Here is a 12,481-nt window from a genome sequence, read left to right on the forward strand (position 1 = left end):
AGTGTTTTTACATTGCCTTTCTTACAGCCTAATCCTGGCGAGTCTTCAGTGATTCATTCAGTAGCATCGATCAATAATAGACTGAGCTTTTCTATGTACAAAAGTATTTTTATTAAAATAACAGTATACAGTTATAGGATTTGCCAACACTATGTGTTCCAAGAGAGGTATATAACAGAATATAGTGTAGAACAACGAGTCCCGGTGTGACATGCCACTGTCGGTGCTTCACGCTGTGTTTGTTATAACAAAACCATCCGTGTGGCCATAGTTCGCGACTTGCTATAAATACAGTCACATGTTTCGTGTAGTGATACTACATATCTTACATACATTCCCACACACCATCATCAGGCGCACTAGCTCTGTTGTCAATTACCAGCAACAGGCAGTGAATTCTGTAGTGACAGACACAAGAGGAATTACCGTTCTTTCGTAAATATACACCGTAAGAAATTCAAACAATCGGAATATATATCCATATCATATATTTTGCCACACCCGTGACCATGAACCTAAGAGGTATGACATTAAACCAGTCACACTATGAAAGGGATGAAAGTTATATATGTGTTGCCATTGTCTTGACATTAGAGTTGATGCGCTCTTGGTGGTGCCGATAGCCCTCCGTACTTTCTTGCCTTCCTGCTCCGCCTCCTCGAAGACCTGCCTCTCTGTTCTCGATTTTGTTTGCGACTTCTCCTGTTACCGGACCTCCTCCTCGTCCAGGTCTTTGGAGCCCTCCTTCTCCAGTTCCTCCTTTGGACAGCTCTCACCATCTGGTTCGGGCCGTTCCTCCCCGGGGACGACGGGGCTGACCCGGGCATGGAGCCTAAGGATGAGCTGCGTCCTCGGCTGTACCAGCGGCTGTTCTTGTGTCCTGGGGCAAGGATGTCGCTGTCCTTCATCATAGAGTCAGAACTGCTCCCTGGGGGGCCAAAATGAGACCCTGGAGGGCTAGGAGGGTGGCTCTGGGCCCATCCCCCTGGTGGACTTCCTCCGCTGGGCCATCCAGGAGGGCTGACCATGATGTTTACGGGACGGGGCGGGGAAGGAGGGAGGGACATGGTCTCCGGTCGACTTCGGGACAGTGCAAGGTATTCTTTCTCCGTCATGATGTCCAGGCATTGACTGCGACTGAGGATGGTATCCCCGATGCGGCACCTTTCTTTGTCGTCTACCCAGGGAGGACATGGAGGAAGGTCTGCGAATGCTCCTGAAATCAGAAAACACCAACTGGTTAGTTTAATGTATCCATGATTCTTGATACTGATAGTGTACTTATATTCCAGTACGTGTGTCTATAAACTCTTATGCGTCATTGGTGACCCCAACGGGCACCTGTAGCTTCTGACAAACAATATTCCAATACGTGTGTCTATAAAGTCTTATACGTCACTGGTGACCCCAACGGGCACCTGTAGCTTCTGACAAACAATATTCCAATACGTGTGTCTATAAAGTCTTATGCGTCACTGGTGACCCCAATGGGCACCTGTAGCTTCTGACAAACAATATTCCAGTACGCGTGTCTATAAAGTCTTATACGTCACTGGTGACCCCAACGGGCACCTGTAGCTTCTGACAAACAATATTCCAATACGTGTGTCTATACAGTCTTATACGTCACTGGTGACCCTAACGGGCACCTGTAGCTTCTGACAAACAATATTCCAGTACGTGTGTCTATAAAGTCTTATACGTCACTGGTGACCCCTGTAGCTTCTGAACGAGTACGTGCGTGTCTATAAAGTCTGTAGCTTTCTGACAAACAATATTCCAGTACGTGTGTCTATAAAGTCTTATACGTCACTGGTGACCCCAACGAGCACCTGTAGCTTCTGACAAACAATATTCCAGTACGAGTGTCTATAAAGTCTTATATATGTCACTGGTGACCCCAACGAGCACCTGTAGGTTCTGACAAACAATATTCCAGTACGAGTGTCTATACAGTATTATACGTCACTGGTGACCCCAACGGGCACCTGTAGCTTCTGACAAACAATATTCCAGTACGTGTGTTCTATAAAGTCTTATATACGTCACTGGTGACCCTAACGGGCACCTGTAGCTTCTGACAAACAATATTCCAGTACGTGTGTCTATAAAGTCTTATACGTCACTGGTGACCCCAACGGGCACCTGTAGCTTCTGACAAACAATATTCCAGTACGTGTGTCTATAAAGTCTTATACGTCACTGGTGACCCCAACGGGCACCTGTAGCTTCTGACAAACAATATTCCAGTACGTGTGTCTATAAAGTCTTATACGTCACTGGTGACCCCAACGAGCACCTGTAGCTTCTGACAAACAATATTCCAATACGAGTGTCTATACAGTCTTATACGTCACTGGTGACCCCAACGAGCACCTGTAGGTTCTGACAAACAATATTCCAATACGTGTGTCTATAAAGTCTTATACGTCACTGGTGACCCCAACGGGCACCTGTAGCTTCTGACAAACAATATTCCAGTACGAGTGTCTATACAGTATTATACGTCACTGGTGACCCCAACGGGCACCTGTAGTTTCTGACAAACAATATTCCAGTACGTGTGTCTATAAAGTCTTATACGTCACTGGTGACCCCAACGGGCACCTGTAGCTTCTGACAAACAAAATTCCAGTACGTGTGTCTATAAAGTCTTATGCGTCACTGGCGACCCCAACGGGCACCTGTAGTTTCTGACAAACAATAACAGGCCGAAGAAGTTGAACACGAATCCTCATGGGTGGCTCGTACAGTAATTGAGTCAACCGATCCTCTACTACGCTTGTGTTATCATAGGGATACCGCAAGGTTTGCTCATTGTCTGGCCCAGTGTCCCTAAACCATTCTATTTTCCTTTCGTCCAGCCCTTTCTGAAAGACTTGATTTTTAATCCCTTTGTCTTTTGGACAATACAATATGTTTAAAACAAACGTGATTTCTTCTCCTTTTCAGTTTAAACGCAGTTGCTGGTTTTTATCAAAAGTGCATATGTCCAGAGACTAAACTCTGGTTTAGGTTTGTTGAGTAGCCGTACAGTTATGTTTATATTGTGCAGGTTTCAATATGGCGCTTTGAAGGATCACACGCTCCATAGTAATAAAACCCTCTCGTACTCTGTAGAGAGCACAAGATCGGTATGATCGACATATCCAAATTAGCTAAAACCAATTCACCATAAGCACATAAATTGTAAGAAAACATATATAACTTACATGAATAGAGATCATCATGAAATTTATGATCGTTAAAGAAATAGTTTGATGACCGACGACATTATCTCTCCCAGTCCAGTGCTACAGTAATGATGAGGATACACCAGAGTGGTAAAGGGTAAGTTATACTGACCTCCCATGACCTCTGCTCCTTGGACGCAGCCTGAAAAGATACAATATCGTATTAAATATTTAAATAGGTAAGTCACGCGTTGCGCTACTTCCGGAACTACGCTGGTTCCCGGACAACCTGCGAAATGCGTTACGGTGCCCAGCTTACTTCCGGTCCCTAATTTCCGGTGACAAACGTATATTCAAAAACCAGTTCTGGTTCCAAATTGCGCGACCGCCAAATATGACCTTTACTAGACCGGACCAAGTGTACAACCATGCATGGCTGTCGACACAGTCGTAATAGTTGGTTAATTTGGGGGCGGTTAGATCGAAAATTTGATATTCCTGCAAGGGTTATCGGTTACTTACTGACAACTATGAGACCACTTAAAATGGAATGTAACGTTGTTTGTCACCGGAAGTACTAAACAACGTAAGGTCTTGCGATGTGACCTACTTACGGGCCCTATATCATGAATTCCGTATTTAGACGTCATATTTGAACATCTTGAATATGGTAGGTTTAATGTTAAATGTGAACATCACGATTGCAATTCTAACATAGCAAGACATCGTTATTAGTCATAAAATGCAAATCATAGCCCCTTACCCTAGTAATATGTCAAAACAAAATCCAGCAAACAAAACCAAACCAAACATTTTCATGATTATAACATACCTCTGTCAGAAGAAACGTCCACTATGCGATTCCGATTGTAGGCATATGTGGAGGTACCGTCATATCAAGACATGCAAACAACTTCTGTGATTCCTTTACAGAATTTGCAAAACCGTTTAGACGTTTACGCAAAGTGCAATGAATTTCGGCAGACAAAACACATTGGAATCTGTGGTGTGTGCTATATATTCATGAGTAATTTATATGGTGTTTGTGAAAGGACGTGTGTTTCCTGCACCTACGGTGGCACCCCTCACTCATGACAAGAGTACGCGGGACACTGGGAAACAGGAAACTGCATGGGATGCGTCACACTTAGAAATGTCGTCCACCACATGTCCGCCATTAAACAAGACTGTTTCACTGATACTTTCAAAGTTGTAACTCTGTTCACACAACTTTTGAGAGTCAGTTATCTGTACCGTATCTGGAATGTTCAGAACTCCTACCTCTGGACCGTTCTCTCCCCGGAGCCTGCAGTCTCAGCGCTGGAGGGCCCGCTTCACCATACACCACACAGTACACCTGAAGTGGACGAAGTGAGTGAGTGACTTGTTTGTGTTAGTGAGGCGTGTGTCAGCATATAAGTGAATGAATCAGTGAGTTTAGTTTTACGCCGCTTTTAGCAATATTCCAGTGACATCACGGCGGGGGAATGAGTAAGTGAGTGAGCGTGGATGAGTGAGTGAGTAAGTGAATGGGTTTGTTTGACTGACTGACTGACTGAGTGAGTGAGTGAGTGAGTTTGGGTGGATGGGTGGTGAGTGAGTGAGTGAGTGAGATTTGCATGAGTACGGTGCGTGCGAGTGAGTTTTGGTTAGTTAGTGTGTTTGAATGAGTGAGTGAGTGAGGTGTGAATGAGTGAGTGAGACGTGCGTGTGAGTGAGTTTGGGTGAGTGAGTGAGTGAGTTAGGCGTGACTATGTGAGAGAATAATCATCTTTTTGCTGTTTCAGCCATTGAGTGAGCCGAGAGATGAGGCACAAAATTAGTCGAGATGAATGGTCAGACAATTAGTCACACACTGCGCTGACCGGCGTCAGAGTTTAAACCTCTGGGCTGCGAAACTTGGCTCTTAAACCCTACAGACCTTTAACAAACCTTTAACAGACCTTTAACAAACCTTTAGGTCAAGACCTGGTACGTGTTATTACATGGCGCTGCCTTCACTGCAGGATGCAACACACTGTAATCTCGCTGATGAGTAACGAAGGTCGGTGCGTTATACATTTCCGTTATCTCCACAAATAAACTGAACAATGGGGAAATATCTGTTTTATAGCCACACGGAAATCAATGTCCACATGCATGTGCCAGGCGGAATAATTCGACGTGCAAAGTCTTATATGTATATGTGCTTGTCACAGCTGACCTTTACATAATATTGTAAAATTAACCATGAAAACATTTCAGTAAGTTAAAACTAAATATAGATGTCGGAACTATTTGCAGAGAAAATATGCCACACAGTCTGAAAACACAAAGAAGATGGCACATGGCGTCCAGGTGCACCCCGTCTACGGAACGCTGCCCCCGCAATAAGGGAGGGACTCAAAAACAACTGGAACACGCTTTCTCCGTGGCAGCACTTCCTGCCCGTGGGTCGTAAACATTCTACATACAGTTTCATTCAACGTGAGACGTGCTTCTAGATGAATGATAACTTTCTTATGAGTGAGTGAGGCTTTACGCCGCTTTTAGCAATATTCCAGCATTATCACGACGGGGGACACCAGAAATGGGTTTTAAACATTGTAACTATGTGGGGGATTGCATTAGAGGAAATATCACAATTCGGGGGATGGTAAGGTAGGAAGCGGTTAAAAGTGTAATAACTCGGGTAACTGAAGCATGCGTCGTGTCGGCCAGCATGTCGCTGACATTGCAGCCTCTTAAAATGAGACAGTGGCGCTGATGTGAATGTTTCACGACATGTCAGTTCATTATTGGAGTGAAGGGGTGTGGTTATAGACCCTTTTTGGTAATCTTACGGGAATAGCACGGCGGAGACACCAAACTTGAGGTTCATACAGTGTATTTATGTGGGGAATCGAACACAAGCCTTCGGCGTGACCAGCCGGAACGTTTACCCACTACACCACCCTGCCTCCCCTTATTACTAGAGCAAAAGGCCCAAAGTGACTGGCATAAAAACATCTGTCTGTTTGGCGAATCCCAAGAAGTAAGGGGTAAGGTGCTAACAAATCAAAGATAAAAGGCAAATAGAAATCGAAACAATGATCAATGGATCCTGGCTCACCTAAGGGAGGCAAGTCTGCAAGTTAACCGAAGAGTATAGACCCCAGGCAAACCAGGGTCCCAACATTTTGAAAATTAATGTTATCAACAAAGTTAGAAATTATGACATAGTTTCAGTTATATCAAACCCAAACCTAAATATAATTAGTTTATAATAAGCTGCAATTCACGTAATTTCAGTTTTTGATAAATATTGCATGACAGAAGGAAAGGAAACATAATGTCTGCGAAACGGAACATAAAGTGTCACAAACTTCACGCACTTGCTCATCTGGGTCACATTTTCCATATGCAAGGTCACATATTACATCCGCAGAGTGTGTTTGTATCCACTATTAATGCCTATAAACACGCGATAAACATACAACAGAGGAGCGGTTTTGTCCACAAATATATTTAACTTCAGTGAGTCATTTCTCCTTAACGCGTGTTACAATGACTCTGTTGCATGCTCTCTGTGGAGACAATTTGACAGACGCATTAGAGGTAATTCACAGTACATAAAGTAAGACTTGTCACACAACTTAGTACAGCTGTATCCTGATATATCACTATACACACATCATACAAGAGAACACACACTGCTCACATGAACAAACAGCCAGCTTTGGTTACATTAGATCGTGTAGTAGAAACACTTAAACAAAGGATATCACGCACTTCAAACCTGAAGTGTAACTTGCTGTACCGTACACCAACAAAGTGGCAAAACAAACCAGTGTATTCACGCCCCCTAGGACTTATGTCAGAGAAAACGCATCATTATTATAATGAACAAGGGATGTAAAACAATATATCAAAGTATACTCACAACTGCAAATGCAACATTGATTAAGGGTGTCATCCCAACACCCTGACGGAAGAGCGATGCCTTTAAACTCGGCGCTCTATCACTGGGAATACAAGAAGAGTGTGCCTGGAAATTTAAGGAGAATATACACCAGGCTTTAGCGCCAACTGGCCATTTATAAATCCCCACTGCCCACTTGTCGGAAATGACTGCGTTCCGGTTACATGAAACACGCATGCGCTAGTATGTCAAATATTTAGCGCCATGAATGAAATGCCAAAGTTGAAATGATCCGTTGATTACATCACACCTTTTGACTTTGAAGAAAGACGAGAAAAGTATGGTTTAGGTTTAAAGGTGGACCCATGAAACTGATCTGGCTATTGTGGTGATGGGTATGATAAGTTTTCACCTGTACAATAAAGTCAGTTTTGCAGCAATAACATCGGTATATTATACTATTAATTAAAACGTTTCTATGAAACATTTAAAAAGCTGCTTTCTAATATCAAAACAGGAATAAACATAAATACTATAATCGGAACAACATAATTAACCTGACGAAGGGACAAGGAAACGTTGTGTTTACAATAAAGAAGAAGTTGACATCTATAATATTTTGTCTTAAACATAATTAACGACTTTACTAAAGCTACAACAAGTACTTGAGGCAAGTGTATGTTGTACATATAAGGAAAAACAGAAAGGGGATTATTTCAATTAGTTCCCGTAAGAAATTTGCATAATATTCATCTTGGTTCATCTTGGTTCTTTGTTTACTATGTATTACCCGTCAAACCACATAACAAATCAGATAATCTTCATTTTCATCTATTATTGTGCTTTTCCCTTACACCTTCAGCAGCTTATCGCGTGTTCGTGAACTCCGGATAGTCATCGACACCAAAATAGGATGTACACGGATGAAGATGGAAATTCACACGGTACGGGGCGCCGCCCGGAACGTCAGGACAACGTCTACGGGGGCTGGAATAGCAACATCAGGAAGCAGATTCTTGGGGAAGATGAATGTATTTCACAATACTGACTTGGACGTGACATAACATAACTTCATTCTATGGTGCTCGCTGTAATTGTATCCTTTCACCAGGAAAGTCAAACAATGCATTGAATGAGAGCCCAGAATGACGTCATAGATCAGAGTTCTGCATTCTTGTCTGGTTCGAGTTTACGGGGAGGAACAACGTTAGAGTGGACACGCCTCTTTAGGGCGCGTGCACCTGAGAACGATCCACGTTGATGGCTGTTCCGCCTTGTGCACATCAACTGTTTTAATCAACAATGTTTCAGCATATATTTATATTTAGCTATCCTGGTTTCATTCTGTTTGTTTTGACACACATTTTATTGCACCTTCCACGAATATATGATTCCTCAAATGGACAACAATAGGGACAGCATTTGGTGCATGCGTTTCGCGTTGCCACTGGGATCTAAAGTTGGGGCGGTCGGTTTAAAAAGAAAATAATTAAAAACTGTTTATATCTACACCACCAAAGGAGACAAGACATCAGTAACTATAATGTAATGAGCAAAGACCAAGCCATGTTGACACGCCAATAGTCAATGAGTGAGTGTGTTACGTTCGACGCCGCTTGTATCACAACGCATCAGTCACCTTAATGTGAGAGGAAAGCCCGAGGTAAGGTAGGTCTCTTAAAGCCCGAGGTAAGGTAGGTCTCCTAAAGCCCGAGGTAAGGCCCGAGGTAAGGTAGGTCTCCTAAAGCCCGAGGTAAGGTAGGTCTCCATCACTCTGGTGAAACCAACGACCGCGGCTATAGCGCTGACAAAACAAGAAACATGAAATTCGAAGCAAGACTCAAAGGTTCCTGTCGTGCGCAAGGGACACAACTCAACGCAGAGAACTGTATCGTCTTAGACCACTGGCACACCAAGTCACCGAGCCACAACACTAGCAACAACAATCACAAACACGACAACAATATACTACTGAGGTAGGTGTAGCCTAGTGGTTAAAGTGTTAGCTCGTCACGCAGAAGACCCGGGTTCGATTCCCCATATGGGTTCAATGTGTGAAACCCGTTTGTGTCCCACGTTGTGATATTGCTGGAATATAACTAAAAAACATAATTATTCACCCATAACATACTACTACTACTACTACTACTACTACTACTACTACTACTACTACTACTACTACTACTACTACTACTACTACTACGGGTATGGGTCCCCAAGTCAAAACATTGATTACACATCAGTCTCGTTTCCTGCTGACTGGGTTCCGTCCTATTGGGCAACTTAGTACAATAACCAGTCCATAATTTTGATACAAATGCATTCAGCTGGATACATAAATATTCAGTATTATTTGATACATCTAACCACTTGTATATTGCAACACCACGCTCCTTCTAATCCTTGCAAACACGTCGTGCAGCGTGCTCTGTCGTTCAGCGTGCGCTGACAAACGAAAATCTGGAAATCGTGGACATTTCAAAACGAGGCTCTGCCCCTAGAAACGTTTGGCGGTCTGGTACGGACTTGATATTATATCACTCACATTGTCCATTACAAAACTACATTGGATAAGCGCAAAGAACACATAACAGGTGTAACCAGTGAGCCAGATGAATTGTGAATCATTACGACCTCATCAAACAAGGGCAGTCCGTGACGTCTTACACCTACACCTCGCCATAAAATACAGAAATACGATGTTATTAAAGTTTGAAATTAAAATTAACTTGTAAATACCATTTTCCAGCAAGGAATTGGAATTCAGTGTAACCATAGTTGTTTGTGGTGTCTCTTTTCACTTTCACACGAGAAAATTGGGATCGGCTGAAAAGTAGGTCATTGTCTGAATAGGTTAATGAGACTCATGTTTCGGTTTGTGAAGATCCGGGGTAGAATAGGTCTTCGGCAACCCATGCTTGCCACAAAAGGCGACTTTGCTTGTCGTAAGAGGCGGCTAACGGGATCGGGTGGTCAGGCTCGCTGACTTGTTTGACACATGTCATCGGTTCCCAATTGCGCAGATCGATGTTCATGATCACTGGATTGTCTGGACCAGACTCGATTACTTACAGACCGCCGCCATATAGCTGGAATATTGCTGAGTGCGGCGTAAAACTAAACTCACTCACTCTATCACAGAGCAACCACATCAGTACTAACATGTCATAGCACTTTACAAATTTTAATGCCCTTCAGATTTAAGACACAGATTTCAGAGCTGGATAACTTTTGAGATGTAGATATTTGAAATCGACACTACGGACACACTCGGGCTGTTCCCTCCTTGTAGGAGAAGCACTAAATGCGTAATTGTTGTTCCTGAACACGCTGTGTGAACTTCCCGCTAAGAGTGCATCATTTCTCCAATACAACAACTCAAAGTGCACGTTTCCCTTTATCGTCAATAGTGTCCATATGTTGAAATTCTTCAAATGTTAGGCGTTTGTTGATGTTCCGGCAAACCACAGAACCAGGAAGAACGCTGTCCGACTTTGATGTGATATAACTGTAGTACATCATATATGAAATATTCAGTTATGAAACATCGATGCTATAAAGGAAGGTGAAATGTAAACCATTGTTAAGCAATGCTGTAACTGTATGGCATTGTTTTTGTGTTCTCCAGGACCGGGCAGCTGTGTGCAGGTTGGTCTGCTCTGCTCCAACTGCCTTTGTTGCCATTACTGCTGCAGTTGTTTCATTCTGCCAGTAATTGCGCTGCCAGTCTTTTGTCTACTGCCACTGTAATTATTTGTATTGATCTTTAAACCATGTTATGTAGGAATGTAGCTGTTAATTGAGTAACGTTCTTTGTCCTAACATGGATTTTTTCACGCATAGATTTCTGGGTGAACTTATTGTTGCAACTACGAACTCGACACGTAACAGTATACACCACTAATATATCAACCTATCATATCATTATACATAATCTCCCATGAAATAGATTCCATTGGGTGTAAAAGCCAAAACGTCGGTGTAAATGTGCGAATTGATCCCTGAAAATCAAAGTTCATGAAAAGGCAAAATATGTCCTGATCAACGGAACAAGTTGTCATCCAAAACACCCTGCAGTTATAAGACATTACACATGCTTAAATGGGAATGTGTGTTTATCATTGACACGTTAAAATAGATTAGTGCACCAAAAGAGGGTTGATCTTGGGAGTCAAGGTTGGCTTGGCCTGGTCCCCTTTACAGGCAGCCCAGACATCTTCTATTAATTGCTGCCTAGTCGAACCCAAAGGGAACGTTTCGAGAGATATGGAGACTCCCCAAACACTGTTGTAATCATTACTGAGAGTGTCGTAAGTCCAGTTATCATGGAAGCAAACCCAGGTACTCTCCCTGTGTTATCCAAGAGATCTCGATTGGCAGGTACCAAACCGAAAACACCAAGGACAATGGTGAGTCTGACAACTTGGCACTTGCGGAGCAAGTCTGGTATTTCTTGAGTGAGGTTTCCTGAATCTTTTCAATCACATGAATGCCAAGAAGGGCAGCAAATCCAATGATATGAATAATGTGTTCGATGTGTTGGCTTGGACGTCCCAGGCTGTATATGGGCTCATTCCATGTACATTTATCTTTTTCCATGACGCCCTCTACACATTCTGAGTCAAAAGCCCAAGCATATGCATGTAGTAATAAAAGGATGTCTTGATGATCTGTCAGCGTTATGAAGCCGAAAGAAGGGAATGTCTTCATAATAGTATAAGAAATAGCCCTCCTATGGACAATTTTGTTAGAATTATGTCAAGCACTGAAAAGATTGTAATATTAAGTTTGGCAAGGTTTTTATATAAAGCCTTTAGGATAAGAAATACAACAAATTATAATTAGATTTTCAGTCTATATGCTGAAATATTGTGTGATAGTTTAGTGTAGCATCTCTGTTGTTGTTTTACGAGAGCTTTTTTTTTTGTCTCGTCCGGTGACAAGATACCTGTAATATGACCAGCATGAATACGCCTGTTAAAACCCTTTTGTAATATGGGCCATGGCCTTGAATACTCGAAATAAATTGTCTGTCCGTCTAAAAGGAACGACCCTCGCCATCATGTCGCTTAAGATGATGTGGCTGAGCCATCTCAGGGCATCTACTGACAAGGTGTTGGACAGTCTCGTTGAATTCATTACACAAACCACATTTACATTGACGGTTGCTAGTGGGAAATGATTGCTATGTTATCGCAAAACAGAAAGCCTTCTGTTTCACTTTTCTGGCCAGTCGACTTCATCCAGGCGAAGGACACATCAGGGGTTCTCTTCTCCTCAACACATAAACTCGGTACCGGTGCAGTGGTCGTTTGAGAGAGTCTTCTCTTGTAATAACTTAACCGGTGCTGGTGTGATACGACCCTTCGCTTGGTTGGTACTCATCCCTGTATTGTCCAACTGTACAAGACCATCTTTTTCGAAAACT

General features: G+C 42.7%; 1 protein-coding gene across 1 annotated transcript; it reads right to left on the reverse strand.

Moving 5' to 3' along the window:
• Positions 1 to 87: 87 nt before the first annotated feature.
• Positions 88 to 7,261, reverse strand: LOC124252961. Its single transcript, XM_046686664.1, has 4 exons — positions 7,075 to 7,261; positions 4,455 to 4,530; positions 3,346 to 3,375; positions 88 to 1,216 (listed from the first exon to the last, which is right to left on the reverse strand). The coding sequence occupies exons 1-4, from the start codon at positions 7,105 to 7,107 to the stop codon at positions 591 to 593; spliced, it is 765 nt and encodes a 254-aa protein (XP_046542620.1). The 5' UTR covers positions 7,108 to 7,261; the 3' UTR covers positions 88 to 590.
• Between the last annotated feature and the right edge of the window lie 5,220 nt (positions 7,262 to 12,481).

Source organism: Haliotis rubra, unplaced genomic scaffold (assembly GCF_003918875.1).
Source record: "Haliotis rubra isolate DU_JTF1 unplaced genomic scaffold, ASM391887v1 Scf53, whole genome shotgun sequence".
Lineage (NCBI taxonomy): Eukaryota > Metazoa > Mollusca > Gastropoda > Lepetellida > Haliotidae > Haliotis > Haliotis rubra.